The sequence below is a fragment of the Perissodus microlepis genome, chromosome 8 (assembly GCF_051167445.1).
Source record: "Perissodus microlepis isolate ML-2025 ecotype Zambia chromosome 8, ASM5116744v1, whole genome shotgun sequence".
NCBI classification, from domain to species: domain Eukaryota; kingdom Metazoa; phylum Chordata; class Actinopteri; order Cichliformes; family Cichlidae; genus Perissodus; species Perissodus microlepis.
Genome location: NC_140468.1, coordinates 8062805 through 8078591, shown reverse-complemented (window position 1 = coordinate 8078591; position 15787 = coordinate 8062805). Strand labels below are relative to the sequence as shown.

The 15787-nt window shown below is 39.8% G+C and overlaps 1 protein-coding gene across 4 annotated transcripts in view; it reads left to right on the top strand.

The window, feature by feature from the left end:
* The window catches only part of sdk2b (sidekick cell adhesion molecule 2b), a 283868-nt gene that overhangs the window by 200594 nt on the left and 67487 nt on the right, over positions 1–15787 (top strand). For all 4 annotated transcript variants that reach the window (XM_084937294.1, XM_084937292.1, XM_084937291.1 and 1 more), the window contains exons 3-4: positions 12224–12330; positions 14523–14670. In XM_084937294.1, coding sequence (XP_084793420.1) covers positions 12224–12330; positions 14523–14670 — 255 coding nt within the window. The remainder of the gene's footprint in view (positions 1–12223; positions 12331–14522; positions 14671–15787) is intronic.

Sequence of the window (15787 nt, the reverse complement as noted above, 5' to 3'; positions counted from 1 at the left end):
TTTTCAGTTTCACTATAGCTCAGAGTATAAATGGCAAGTGTTTGCAGACAAGTTGGCATCTTCCATGAAAACTACAGGTGAGTACAGGAAGGTTTTTGGTGCAGCACCCTCTTTACAAACTCGTTTCACCTCTGACAGCCAGCTCCAAGTGGCTGGTAAATACAAAGGTTGTTGATCGTCCTCTAGGTCAGTGTGACTGAGACCTTATTCTTTTAACGTACATGACACATGTGATATTTTGATTTGAATCTAAATCAAAATATACGATAGATTGGTATCTACCAATCTATCGTTTTCGAAGTCAGTTCACAGTGTCAGCACGTTAAGCAGGTTATTCCAGATGTCCTTCTCCCCAGACAGACTTTCTAGTTCCTCCTTGGGGGATCCCAGAGTGTTCCCAGGCTAGATGAGATCTCTCCATTGTGGTCTGGGTCTACCCTGTGTTCTCCTGCCATTCGGGCGTACCCACAGGACACACAGGAGTAGCAGCTCTACTCCAAGATCTGGATTTCGACCACTAGTTTTTCAGTTGTTACCCATTTTTCATGAGCATAGGTGAGGGTCAGGATGCAGATGGACTGGTAAATCAAAAGCTGCACCTTTCAGCTCTGCTCTCTCCTGACCACGACAGTCCGGTACAATGCCTGCATTATCGCTGACTAGAGCAGGGCGATATGACCAAAAATATTTATCACGATATACATTTGAAAATTTGCGATAACGATATAACTGACGATATAATTGACACTAGAAAAAATACTCCACAACTTTATTAGTGCAAAAACCCCCATCAATGTATTTTCACTTAAACAAGCAGCTGTTTTTTATGTGCATTAAAGTTATATAAAAATTTAACAGTGCAAATTTCTCGCTGACAGTTTAACCAAAAGGCATTTCCAGTGGAAACTGGCTGACATATCCTCAGCATAACCATGTATAATATCCACAAAACTTAAAAAGAGGTTATACACACACAATACGGTAATATTATGTTGAAGCACAGTAAGTATCACTCCGCGAGGCTCCGACAACCCATCAAGCAGTGCGGCTTCGTAGCTTAGCAAAGTCGTACTGAAACATTTGACAGATTTTCGAGCGCCGTGTACGACATAAAATTGTTTCGAGGTCAGTAAACACATCCAGAATTCATACATAAGGCACACGGGATTATAAGGGGCTCTGTCGATTTTCAGAAAAAATCAAAGGATTGATTTTAAATGTGCCGTATTTTCCAAACAACACGGTAATAACGACGGCCTGCTAGCATGCGCTACCAAAAATAGTGCTTTGTTGTGTATCTGACGGACGAAAGCTAAACCAGTTCCACACCACTGAAGTTGCAGCATTTTTACAAACCAATTCTGGTTCATCCGTTTCATTCAACGATCTGCTTTTGCTCTTCTCATTCTGCGTCGCCGCCATGCGTATGTAAACATAGGCACTGCGCATGCGCGTTTTACCCATATTCTATCGCGATATTTCATTTTGCTATCGTTGCCCAAAATTACACCGGTATTACCGTGAACGGTATGATATGGCCCAGCCCTATCGCTGACGCCACACTAATCTCCCAGTCAAGCTCACGTCCCACCACTCGTGAATAAAATCCCACAATACTTGAACTCTCTTGCTTGAGGGATGGTTTGAATTTGACCTATAAAAAAATCCTTCAAAGGGACCTGGTCTTGTAGCCACAGGTAGCCTTACTTATATTTTTTGATGAATTATTCTGATGCTACAGAGAAGAAGCATGGGCTATGTAAGAACATCTTCTGCACCCTATTCCAGTTAGATAGGTGTTTAATGCTTGTTTGATGAAAATATTTTTTAAAATCAAACTTATTTTAAATTTAAATTGAATCAGTGTAATATTATGGCTCTAAAAGCAAATCTTTATTTCATTTCCAACACTGCCGTAATAATTCTCAAATTCAGTAGGGAAGTGTGGTACTCTGCATGTGCATTTTTAATTAATCCTGGTTATAATCCATCAAACATTAGTGCATTATAAATAAAGAAATGGCTTATTCTTGCTTCTTTTCTTTTATTGCCTCTATCCCCCCCCCCCCTCTCTCTCCCTCGTGCCTCCGTGACCTCCATCACTCTCTGTCTCTCTCTCTGGAGAGGCTGCAAACAAGCGAAAGACGTGAATGAGGGTTAGTGCAGGAGATAAACCGTCTTTAACGGTAACTGGAAGATCCCAATCACGAGGCAAACATTGCTCTTATCTCAGAGAGCAGTGTGCCTTCACTGAGCGTTTCCGTGCGCATGTACATGTATGTGTGCAGACAGCAGTACAAATGAAGTGCCGGACGATTGATAGAAAGCTTGCTGACGCGCAGCAGATCTTAGCTGAACTGTTGTGTTCACATGTGAAAAAGAGAACGAATGTGAAAACAACAGTGGCTGAACATAGAAGCAACATCAGGGTTGTTGATGGAAACGCTTTCTTGGTATAATCTCTGGAGACAGATAAGACCAGAGTGAGAACAGCAGAGCAGGAAGGGTAGAAGTGAGACACACAGCTGCTGGAGGAATTGATGAGAATGGACTGTACCTGAGAAAACCACTGCTGTTGAAAGCTTTGGGCCACTTTGACTGTGTTATTGGGAGAGTGATTGAGTGACACTATGGGTGATTAAACAAGTACTCAGACACAAGGCTGGACAAGGTTATGTCTATGTGAGTGTGTATATCATATAAAAGGACTGTTAAAGCCATGCAATTATCCCATTCAGGATTGTTTGGCTTTACAAATAGATATAAACTAGAAGCTAATCAAAAATACCCTCAAATTGCTGTCATGCGCTTAGACCATCTGTGCTTTACCAACGTCCTGCTAGTAATAAAATAAAGTACACTGCGAAAAAGAACGTGACTCTTGCATAGGCTAAATGCAACATGCAAACAACAAAAGGACCTTTATAAAGATCTAGAGTCCATATGAGTAGCTGAGTACTTAAAAAATCTAAATACCATTTTAACTGAAGACCGAGTGCCCTGCTATATACTTCCAAGAGTTTGTGGATGTTAGTTTTAAGTACGCATGCCTTTTTCTTGAGGTTTTGTGTCCATTGTATAATTTCCTCATATATATCAGCAGCTCTCTTAATGCAAAACCGAAGCGCTCGTGTTGTTTATATGTCGGTACGCACTCCTCCTTATTCCTCAAGTCGGCCTTTCTTTCCGCCAGCAGAGTATTTCAGCAGAACAGACCCCGATATTAATGAGGTTATGGTAGAGGTCCCCAGTGCTGGGCGCTGCTTTAAATATTGACACCATGTGACTTGACCTTGTGTCCTCTGGCAACCAATCAATGCTGCAAACTCTGCGTGAGCATTATAATTCAACATGTAGGTGTGTGCGTGGAAGAGTTAAGCAAGTGGCTGACTTTTAAAGAGACCAGGATCAGCACTGACAAATGCCACATGACGGAAACTTCATCTATACAATATCCAATTGCCACACACAGATATTCACACATTCTGGCTCGCGTGCTGCTTTCTTTGTTCCTAAAAAAAATCATTTAATAGCCTTATCAACAGATTACAATTGAACTTAGAAAGGATGAAGATTATATCCAATACAATTAAGAATTTTTGATCCTATTAGGCAGATAAGTCTCCCACACACAATGCTTCAGCAAATCAATAGATCTATAAATACACAGAATAGCACCACAGCTTCCTGTCACGTGACCAAAACCTCAGGGGTGATTACCTGGCACTCCACCAGTCTTTTTGCTGCCAATTAACCTAGAAACCTAATTAAGAGAGTTAATTATTAATCGGCCCTCAAGAGGCATTTTTGTTTGTCAATTGGTTCTTGGCTGGGTTGGTGGAGTGTGGCCTCTGCTTCCGAGAATAGTAAACTTTTGCTTCTTACTGTAATTAGATTGAAAGACAAAAGTAAATAAATAAGTCTTAAAGGGTTTTACAAAGGCAGAAGGGAATATAGTAGTTGTTTGTTTCAGTTATAATAATTTGAAAATAGCATTCCAGAGAGGATACGTTTTTTTCTGAAAGATAAAAACTTTAAGAATGACATTTCAAATTACAACTGCATCAGTAAATGAGCAGAGAAATCTGTGAATCCAAAGGAAAAGGCAGAAAACTAAGAGTAAATGACTGTAATCTTCAACCACAGATCTCCAGGAGAAACCTCTGTACGGGCACAAACGGGGGTATGGATATGTCTAATCAAGACTCCCTCACCACAAAATATGAAACAAATAAATACATAAAAAATGGTGCGAAAGACATCGCAGTCGCAGCGTGACGAGTTCGTGTTGATTGACTTTTCATCTCTATGATCTTCTGCATAATAGGTGCTTTGCTCTTCAAATCTGGCATTTCACAATCAGGAAAGAAAAGAATAAATAGAAAATGAGATTAGCGTTTGACAGCTAGCTTGATAGAATGTCACTTCACTCTTTGCAATAATGATTCATCTTTGTAAAATGTGGGTGCGCCTTCAGAAATGGGACGGTAATGTTGTATATCCGTGTTTTTGGCAAATCAAGAATGTGCTGGAAGCTAGATGTAGACAGATATGTGCAGATTTTTAAACACTGCATTTACGTATTTCCTAAAAACTCAACCCTCACCCAGACGCCCCTCTTCACACTTCACACTGGGCTCTCCTCCATCCCCTTTGTTTGTCTTGTCTTACTTTAATCCATACATAGATGAAATACCACTAAGCATCCACATTTTTTCTCTTTTAAGCAGATATCATTTCATGTTAGCTCTGAACAAATTAAAACAAGTTCAGTACAATGTTTTTCAATGTCTGGGGGGAAAGCGAGAAGAGATGACAAGCATGCCAACTGGATGAAGATGAAGGAAAAGCTGGTGATAAAAAACTGCCTTTTCTTCACACACGAACAAATATTTAGAGGAAGCCACGAACATCATTGTGCCTAAGATTAGTTATTGAGTTATTGAATAAATTATATCCAAACTTAAGACCAGCTAAAGCGTGTCAGTTTACTGTCCTGTTGGGAATGTGCCATCTGTCTCCAGCTACAGTGACCACCACCCAATGAGAGGTTCATACGACAGCTGCCCTAAATTAACAGCGGTGGTAATTATGAAAATTGTTTTTATTTGTTTCTGTAATGAGTACATATATAACAGACACAAGAGTAGGATCCAAGTCATGGTTTGTGTGTGCGCTGCCTTTTTACTGTCATTAAACAGCAATTTATCGCAGGAAATGTCAAAAAACCCTGTTGAAAATCAGACAAATTGAAGATTCCTTTTGTTCCAGTCTCCATGTGCCAAAACAAATGTGTATGCATGTAGAACAGGGGGTGGGTCAAAGTGTGCATGTGGAAAATGAAATTGCATGAGGAATAAAGCACAGCAGCAAATAATAAGACCTTGAGATTCAAATTTGCCCATTCGCTCACTGTCATTTTCATTTCCCATTTCATTTCCCAGTGTGTTGTTTTCTTTGACACATCCAACATATCCTTGCTCCTTCTGCTGTCGCTCTTTCCAATTGTCACACACAATTGTTCTAGCGAGTCACATCAGATCTAAATAAATAGTTTTTATTTAGCGGGTCCGTGGCACTCTCTACTTAATCTGTATGCGTTTCTTTTATATGCTTGGATTTCTGTGCTTTAAGGCCCTGTGAATAAAAGACATCAAATAAAAGCAAAACAACAAAACAGAAAATCCAAAGCTACTTCACTGGACTAAATGAAAGTATCCTTGAAATGTAATAATAACAATAAGAAAAAGAAGAATTAGTATGCAGACTTGACCAGCGTGAGACATAACTGAATTTTTCAATATACAGGTCAAATAAATCCACATGTATTATTAAGCTGATTGGTTGAACGCATTGTTATCCTTGTTTATTTTCTAATGTTTGGCTAACCTTTATCCGTGCTAAGGAGAAAGAGTTGCAGTACCTTAGGTCAGTACTTGAATCCCATCATGTTAGGGATGGGCACGCCTTGAATACAGTCAGCCAGGCAGCATCTCTCTCTGGATGACCTTAATGGATTTCTGGCTATAACTAGAAATGTCCATTTTCTATCTCTCTGGCATTCTCAGCCACAGCCCCTAGATACAATAGATTGTACCTTTCTCTCTCCTCCCTTGCACGCACTCACTTCTTGTTTTCTATGGCTGAGCAGAGTGAGTGAGTCTCAAGTGCAAGTGAGACAACAGGAGAAGAAGAAGACACTGTTTTATTTTGCACATGTACAGCATTTGTTCATGCGTGTGTGTCACTGTGCTGCTGGCTGGTATGGCTGCTTCTCTACTGTAGAAGCACATCCATACTGTACTGTATGGATGTGCAAGGACATCGGGTTATACGAATAATTACACTGAATCTCCACATTAAACAGGAAGTACCCTCACTTTATCATGTTTATATAGTTTACAAAGTATTTTTCCTATTGTAGTCTTTTAAGTTCTGATATAAATAGTTCTTAATTCAAGAATGTTCCAGTATCCTTTACCAATTTCATCCTTTGTACAAGTATGCAGGCTTTTGTTTGTCGTATATTTGCAACATAATATGTTCTGGCCTTCGCGACTATTTCACAGCTGGGATGAATGCATAGAAAAGGAAACTGGCTTTTTCAGACATTATGGGGCGGAAATTGTAAGATAAAATGATCTTAAAATAGTATTAGTTTGAGTATACTGTCTCCTTTGGACACGTATCCCTCTGCGTTATCCTAAAGAACAGAAGAAGCTATCCTCTGTGCACCTCTAAAGAATCTATTTATTTCCAGTAGCTTAAATGAGAAGTCCTAGTTACCTGTGATGTAGTGGATATGTTAGGAATTAAGAAGAAACTGAGAAACATTTAACCGAGAAAACATTTCTTATATAATCCAGTGCATCTTTAAATGGAATGTCCTTAAAAATATATAGTTGATCTCAAAGAGTATTGATCTCTTTTCAGAGACATTACGCATGCGGTGGAGCATTTCAGAGCTATAAACGAGTATCTTTGATTTTCTGTCAATGTTGCTTTCACGTGTTGCTTTCTGTGATGGATATTTCAAGCACACGGTAAACACACCATAAGCATATAATCATCCTATTAGAATAATGACACACATCAGTCCATCATGATCCCCTGAATAAATAAGTAATTAGGCTGTCAAAGCTAATAATTATCCACTGCAACTGCTTTTGTTTGTATGCTACCCTTTTGAATATACAAGCTGTTGAAGTATGCCGTGTTGCTGTTAAGTGAACTCGTTAAGAAAAGTAAAGTGACATCAAACTGTTATATGAGGTTGAAGACCTTTCTGTTAGCTGTAACTGTAACATGAGGGGGGAGATCATTATAAGTGAGCGGTCAGACTTCGTGCTTCGTTTCGTTTTTTTAGTCAAATCTGATCTTTGCATCACGTGACACAGCATCAACAACACACACACTTTCAGATCTGGTTTCTAATTAATTGCAGTGTTTAGTAGAGAAAAATGTTGGTGTCATTACCAGCTCATAATAAATTTATGATGCTTTATAATTTATTATGATTTACTTTTATGATAAGATAGGCTGTAATTATAGTGTCCTTGCTGTGTGTGAATGAGGTTTTATAATGCTAGTGTTTAACTAGCAATTAAAGTCGAATGTTATTGGAGCTAACCTTGGTGAAGGTATGATATTATTATGGGAACTCTCTAAAAAAGAGTGCACTGCAGCCACCTACAATCAAAGATGATAGTTTCTCCAGTTATCCGCTGCCATCTCTTTATCTTTTCCCCCTCTCTCTCTAACCTGTTTTCATTCTTCCATCCCTTCTGTTCTCTCTGCCTTCCTCCATCTCCAACCCACTTTATGCCAAGTCCTCCCCTCTTTCTCATGTCCCTCTATCCGTCTCCCTGCCACTCCTCCAACTAATCATTTCTCCTGAGTGGGGCTAATTAAAGGGGATCTGACGGAGTGTGCTGACCACAGGAACATCAATCAATCTCTGTCCAACACAGCGAGCCCCCGCTGACTCCCCCAACCTGCTGCCAACGTGCACAACTCTGCAAAGGTTAATTGTATTCATTATATAAGGGACAGAGTGAAAGAGGGAGAAAGAGAGGGAGAGAAAGTGAAAGAATACTAACTAAAGTCACCCTGAAGGTTCTGGCTCTAGGGTGAATTCTCTCTAGGCCTCAGTGAGGTTAAACTTCGAGCAACGACACCACCTGTCAGATATTTCTCGCTCGATATCTGCTTCTTCTTCTCCAAACCACTGAGCGAGCTCACTTTTTTTGTAACAGTCTTCCTTTGCTGGCATCCCATTATCTATTCACCTCCTCTCCCTTCCATTTATGCATAGCATATATATGTAATTGTATTCATTTAGTTGATGGAACATATGAAAGGAGTCACACATCATTAATAGAGCCTACTGATTAGTTGATTAAGCCTTAACAGACTTTGGGCTAAAACTCATTTAGTCCTTCGGGCCCAAGTGGCGCTGCTGGTAATGAGGTTTGATACCACTTCATTTTTTTTGTTATAGATATTAAAAGCCTTCCAGCACAGCCAGCCATTTGTTGTTACGGCACTATATCAATTTCAAAAGCACTACATTTAAAGAACAGAGTCGGCTTTCTGGACCTTTTCAAGCTATCGGGATAATTCAAAGAGCAAACTAGACAGTGAGTGGTTAGTGAAACTTCAAAAAGTGAGACACAAACTGGAAATGAAGAACTTCAATCTTCAAAGTAAAAACTGCATCTTTTGAATTGTGTTGGTTGTAGTTGCAAGTCACTGCTTTTATTGTGAAGGGGTAAGTTTTCCATTTGCAGTTTAGGTTGCACTGCAAACTCAGTTTCATGTTTCGTTCCATGCAAACCTCTAGCTATCGCAACAATCTGCCATCAACCAACACAAACAAGCGCCATATACCGCATGCTTGGGACGGCCAGCAACCTTCAGCAGTCGCTCCCCAACCAGTCGCAGAATACATAGTCTTTCCTAGCAAACGATCGTTACCAGGGGGTCATTGACCAGTTTCTAATCAATGACCCCCTGTTACTTTGACACAGCAATCACTCACAATCAGTGGAGAAATGCACATTTTTATATTGTGACTAATGATTGCCAAGTGGTTGCTGACAGATCTCTACTCTGTCCGATGGAGGACTTAAGAAGATTCCTTGTCCAACAGGATAATGGCATCCTCGTCTTTTGAAATTCACATGCAGAGATTTGAATGCAGAGTTTTTTTATCCAACTAGCAGAAACCAGAATCCTGAGCACAGCACCATGCTCTTCTAGATATGCGCACTATCCATTAATTCTTCCTTTTCATGTGGAACAGCAAATCAACAGCTATCTGCTTATTTGTTGTCTTGCATGTTAAAGGTGGTGTGAAATTAAGTTTTCTGACACATACATGAGAGACTGGTGACATAGAAAAAGCTGATTTGAAAAAGCAAAACTGTTGCAGATTCTACTTTCCAAAGCATGCGACTCAGTCGTTTAATGAGAATGAGTGATGGTGTTCTCGACCACCATGTTTAAAACACCAAATTAGAGACTTAGTTCAGAGAGATTACACTGACAGCACACTAAAGTTGCTCTAGCAGCTCCTTCTTGGGTCTTCGTTTTTCCTCACTATGTGAATATTTGATCAGTGTAGATCAAGTAAAATTGTTCTGAATGACCCTAAAGCAAAATAGATGCTTGTTTCTACTTTAAAGTCTGATTGTCAGCCTGATCAAAATCACCAAATTTAAAAAATATATTCTAGCCTATTTCTATGTGGAAAGTTTTTAAATATATTTATGTACTGCGTGTAATGCAGGAGGGTATATTTTTGGTTAGCTTGCTTTAAAAACACTATTAGAAAATAGATGTTTCTTTTTTCTTCTCTTGAGCTCTCTGCAGTGCTTTTGAATCTCTTGATGCATTTTTAGTCAACTACAGAAGAGACCAGATGAGTGCTTTTCAGATATTTAGGTACCATTAGGCATATATAACAGAGCATTTTTAGAGGAATAATTCTTTTTATGGCCCCTAAAATACAACTGCTTTGTTTGCAGTTATAGTTTTGCTTCTGCGAGCATCCAACTTCACTGCAAACAGCTTGTTGAATGCACTTCTGAACTATGAAATTGCTCTTTTTTTAACAAATAGTCTCACTTATGTTCTCGCCAAACACTGATTCATGACAAAAAAGCGATGTGTAAACAAAAGGTTAAATCACAAAAAAACTTTTCAAACAAACTGCATGTGGTTACTATAGAAACCAGTACATACCATTACTAAAGGTTACTCTCAAACGATCTGCCTGGCAGTGCTCTAAGCATTTCTGAGCACATATCATGCAGGAATGTGACAGCTTTGCTGTCACACATGCTCCTAGTGGGAACTGTTTCACCTCCTACAAGTATTTATTTTGACAAGAGTGTGCTGTGCTAGAGTGACTTTCAAATTAAACATGTGCAACTGGCTGTAGGCTAACTTGCAACTTCTGCATGTTGTGCTGCTATGTAACATGCCATTAGAGACCATCCGTGCAACCACTTTAACAGCCGGCTGTTCCTTGTAGCTCCCTCAGTGCAGTCATTTCTTTTAGTTATTGGAAGGTTTTAGGACCTTGATACCTGCCGTTTTGAGGTGTGCCTGATCTCTAAAATGAAATGCCCTAATCCATTTCGTATCCTGATGCTATTGAAGTTTTCTCTCACAGACGTAGCCAGGTGTTTTCCAGATATTGAAAAGACACAAGCACACAATCAAGTATCACTTTGCAAGTAATGAAAAAGGTTTTTTTGCTGCCTTATTTTCCCAAGGGGCTGCCATGGCGAATGGATCCCCAAATTTGACTTGGCACAGTTTTTTTATTTTATGCCAGATGCCCTTCCTATCTGAACCTTCTCATTTGTCCGGCAGAAAGAGTACACTGTCTTCTCATCTTTTGAGGGTGGATTTGTGTCTCCTCCTAGTCTCAAACTGGGGATGCCCACCACTATACCACATATTAACCTATTAGCTTTCAGGTAATCAATTTAGTAAACAATCGATACCCTAACAACTCAATTTACAAGCTTTTTGTTCTACAGAACACAATTAGAAGTTCAATGTGCTTGAAACTTTTTAAAAGCAAAGGTCTATACCTGCGTTGAATAAACAGAAAGTCATTGTTTTCTCTTTTTGGCTTCATCAAACTGCCCATTCTCACTCCCAGCTTGTCATAAATCAATGCTTTCAAAGGACCTTTTGGCTTTATATTTAAACGCATTGGTTAAGCGGCATTTTTCAGCCTGCAGGGTTAATGTTAGGATACGATCTAACTTGAAAATTAATTTGAAAATAAAAAATTAGTACACAAACCATCATCTCCTCACTAGCCTTTTCTGAACCAACTTCCAGATGCGTACTTTGTTCCTCATTAAAAGAGGAGCATTATCTGTTGGCTTCAGAAATTACAGCAGGTGGTGAGTTGAGACACTGATGCCAAAAGAGGCCTTACGACACTAGCGGAGTCTGACAGAATGACATTTAAGTCATTTTTAGGTGTGTCTTTGCAGTCTAATTGCAACAAAACAGGGACTGTTTTAATGCAGTCCTTTCTCAAGCCAAAACCTTAGACACCTTACTTACTCATTATCCTTTTACCATAGCTGTATCATCAGATGTGGCAGAAGGAACAATATAGAGCAAGACAGTGCTAAGTGTACACTTCTATCCTTGCAAAAAGTACACGTCACTCTGCCGCCACCTGGCACCGAGGCAGTACTGCTATCACAGCTGGACACCGAAGTCAAGGTCATCGTGAGAATGTCAGCTGCTGAAGACATGAGGCTTCAACCTTTGTCCCAGGGGGGTGTTCTGTTTGTCTGTGTCTGTGTGTGTGTGTGTGTGTGTGTGTGTGTATGTTTGCATAAAAGACATTTTAATGCAGGTGTTTGCTGTCTGAGCTTAGTGCCTGTGTCTAAGTAAGTGTGTGAGGGATGGCTTCACTGTGATGGCTGGGTTAGCCTCTCAAGTATCATTATCGGTGGAATAAACAACAGCTAAGCTGCGACGTCCTCAATGCCCTTGTTCTTCTATTAGATAGTCTTAAGTTTGTGTATTTAATGTGTGTACGCACTCAAATGCTTTTCAGCTTGTTCGTGCCTATAAATTAAATAACTTCTTTGAATTCTACTTTTGTCTTAATTAGTTTTTTTAGTTTATTAAGAGTTAAAAGTATTTAAATCTTTTTCTTGTGTGTTTCTGTGCTTGTTAAAAGGTACCTAATCCCTTCACTGGACCGCTCCCATGCTGGCTTTTACCGCTGCATTGTGAGAAATCGGGTGGGAGCCCTTCTGCAGAGGCGCACAGAAGTACAAGTGGCCTGTAAGTATTAACACAGGACGCAGCTGAAGCACAGATCCAACGAATGAATAAACGGCTGTCTAATAGACACATGCTGATTTAAGCGAGCGAAAGCGTGTGCGCTTAACTGCAGCAGTTTAGTACACAGTAGGCCCACGCTATCTTTGGGTGCCTTTGTATCAAGGACTGACTAGGGAGGGACAGATGCTGGCAGGGTGAAAGATCTACCTGCATCTCATTCAGAGTGTTATCATCCCAGACAGCTGTTCCACTCAGCATTCTCATTAGATTGATATTGTTGCCATGGTTCTTTTTAACTTTGCTTCATTTCAATATGACCGCTGCTTTTTTCATTCTCTCTCCTTTGTCAACAACATCTGTTGTTTCTTTGGCAAAAATAGAGTTCCCGTGCACAGTGTTTCTGCAAATTTTCACATTCGTTTTCAGGCCACTCAGCTCCCTCGTCTTGTTAACGAGCTATTAGACGTGCCACTGAGGTGTCTGGAGTGTTGTCACATCAGATCCACCCCCCCTTCCCATATACACAACTTGTCCATTACCGTGCTTTACTAGGGTATGCCTGGTTTACTTGCTTCCCTGTGTTCCAGCCGCATTTGAATGGATGTAACGTACAGCTGTACCTGTTGATGCACGCAACCAGCCACTAAAGAGAAAGAAATGGGAGGGTGATAGGAAATTGAGTCCCACAAGTCGACTTCTCTCGTATTCGGCAAACACACTGTTGCCGAAGCCTCTCCTCCAGCAGACGGACTTTTTGTGGCATCCATCACTGGTTCTGTTTGTTGTTTCGGCTTCCTCTCTCTCTCTTGACTTTGTCATCTGGCCACCACTGCTTTCTATTTATTTCTTGGCCTCCACCCTGCTGTTATTTCAGTTCCTATTTATTCCCAACACTTCCCATTTCCATAATTCTCTTCTTCCCTCTCAGTTGCTCATGAAGTGGTATGGATGGTGACGCAGAGTAAAAAAGGAGAATTAAGGACACCTGCAAAAGGAATGGATGAGCTGGACAAGGGAGGGAGAGGGAGAAGAAGAAAGAAGGAAGGGTAGATGGAGAGATTTCTTCTAGAAACTATTCTATTGAGGCAGCACAATTAGAATTACAGAGACACACCTCAGAGAAAGGGAAACATGCCGAGGCATTAGAGATTAGGGAAGAAGGGGAGGAGGACATCACATCACTGAAACTGCAGATCAAAGTCGGGGGATTTGCACACTTCCCAGATTTTCATTTAAGCTAAGCACCACAGCTGCAGCGTAAAGCCAGATTACCTTTTTTTATTCTCTTGAAAGAGAGTGAGGAAAAATAAGACTGCCATCGATTCACAACCACCGCAGCATCCTCGGTTCAGACTCCCTCACCTTCGTCCCTGAATGTTCCCGAGATATTATCTCCAAAATGTGTGTCATAATTGGGTTTTCAATGTAACATTTTATTTATTTCTGCCTATTGTTCCCCTTTAAATCACGGAGGCAAATATATGATCTTTGGAGAAAAATAATGCTGTGACTGCGTTTCAGACTGTGCTGGAGGAGGAAAACATAAACTCTACTTGTTACTGTTGTCCTGTAAAGGTTTACAATCAGCATCTGCTAATGTAACAGCATAGGGGAATTTCACAGCCCACAACAGATGAATTTACAGGTAGTTGATAAATTCCCATTAGAAATCGGGAGTGGAAAGGGGGGGGTAATATTAGTCCAGCGTTTTGTCAGCTTTTAAGATATAATGAGGCAAGGGATGAATAAAAATACTAATAATAAAAAAACAAATGAAATATATTACGAGATAATAGAGACGCGGCATAGCTGGTCATCTACTATGTTGCGCAATGCACAAATTTAGTGCGTGATCAAGATTGATTGCCTTTGATGCATCCACACAGGAGGATACGGGATATGAATATTAGTCAATTTAGCGTCCCTCGATGTCCCTCTGTGAGTCGTTACGTGCCGGTTCCGTCTAGCCTTGCTTGATGTACCATGGAAACCATGGCAACAACACTTTGCTGTCCATCAAATAGCTTCAGTGTGAAATTTCACAATAGACAGCAGATGACAAAAGCTCTGTGGTTACCAAAAGTCAAAGAAGAAGAAAGCAAGAGTAATTTGTTCCTGCGACTGTCAGTCTCACTCTCTTGTTCTCTCTTGCTTCCCTTGTTTTTGTCTGTGTATTGTGTGTTTTCTTTTAGTTATGGGCAGTTTTGAGGAAGGCGAACGTACCCAGTCAGTCTCTCAGGGAGAGGGTGCTGTGATTCCAGCACCACGCATTCGCAGCTTCCCTCAGCCACAAGTCACCTGGTTCAGAGATGGGCGCAAGATTCCACCCAGCAGCCGCATGTGAGTTTTCTTCTCTTGTTGTTTTTCTTTTTTTTTGTTCGTTGGGCCTTTTGTGTCTTATTTTGCTTTTCTGTTTGACTCTAGAAATACTTTTTGGTTTTTTTTCCTTTTTTTTTTCCTTTGTCCCTGAAGGTGTTTGAGGGCTTTAGTTTGAGAGCAGCTGTTCCTACCTGTTGTTTGTTTTTCATCTTGCTAGATTTTGTGCTGAAGGACAGCTTGAATTTCTTCTACAGAACAAGGGCTGAAGACAAAACGGTTTCAGCACTGTGTGTGCAATGGAATATCTCTCATCTTACACATTTTTTTTCAATTTTGTAAGAAAACCCTTTTCTATTTCCTTATCTACGTCTTTTTCTTAATGTTGCCCATTGTCTGTGTTTATTTTGTTGTTTTTGTTTTTGCACTGGGCCTCCTGACAGCCTATTTGTTTTTCTGTCTCATTCTGGTCACTTAAAAAGGTAGAATGCAAATATGAAGGTAGATTTTTTTTAAAGTGCTTTCTTCACTTTAACGTGCTATGTGGCCCAAGAAAGAAGCAGATACAAACTTTGTTATTTTACTACTAATTGAAAATGTACTGCATCTGTACACTGTCAGCACAACCTGACAACTACATTTCCCAAAATGTAACTTGACTGTTTGGTTTGGGCATTTGCATGTATTATGTTAGTTTTGCCTAAAATATCTGAGTTACTTTAGAATATTTTTTCCACAAATATACAGATGTGCTTCAAGAACATTTGACAGATTAATTAATAGAGGTGGGAATCACCATACATCCCACGATACGATATTATCACAATACTTAACGCACGATACGATATTGCATATTGCAATTTTTTTAAATATTTTGCGATATTCAGATTCTGTACATAAAGGTAAACTTTATCAATATTCATTTTATCTAATATCAAAGTCTCGCACTCAGTCTTTCTCTCATTTCAGTCAGTTTTATTGTTGACAAACTGAACGGTTTGTATTACAGTCTAGTCCAACTTAACTGAATGCAACCATCTGGTACAATTATAGCTATTCTGAACTATGCAATTTATGAAAACTATGCAGCCCCTTCAGCAACTGAAGAATTTGAAAGTAAATTAAAACAAAATATAATTTT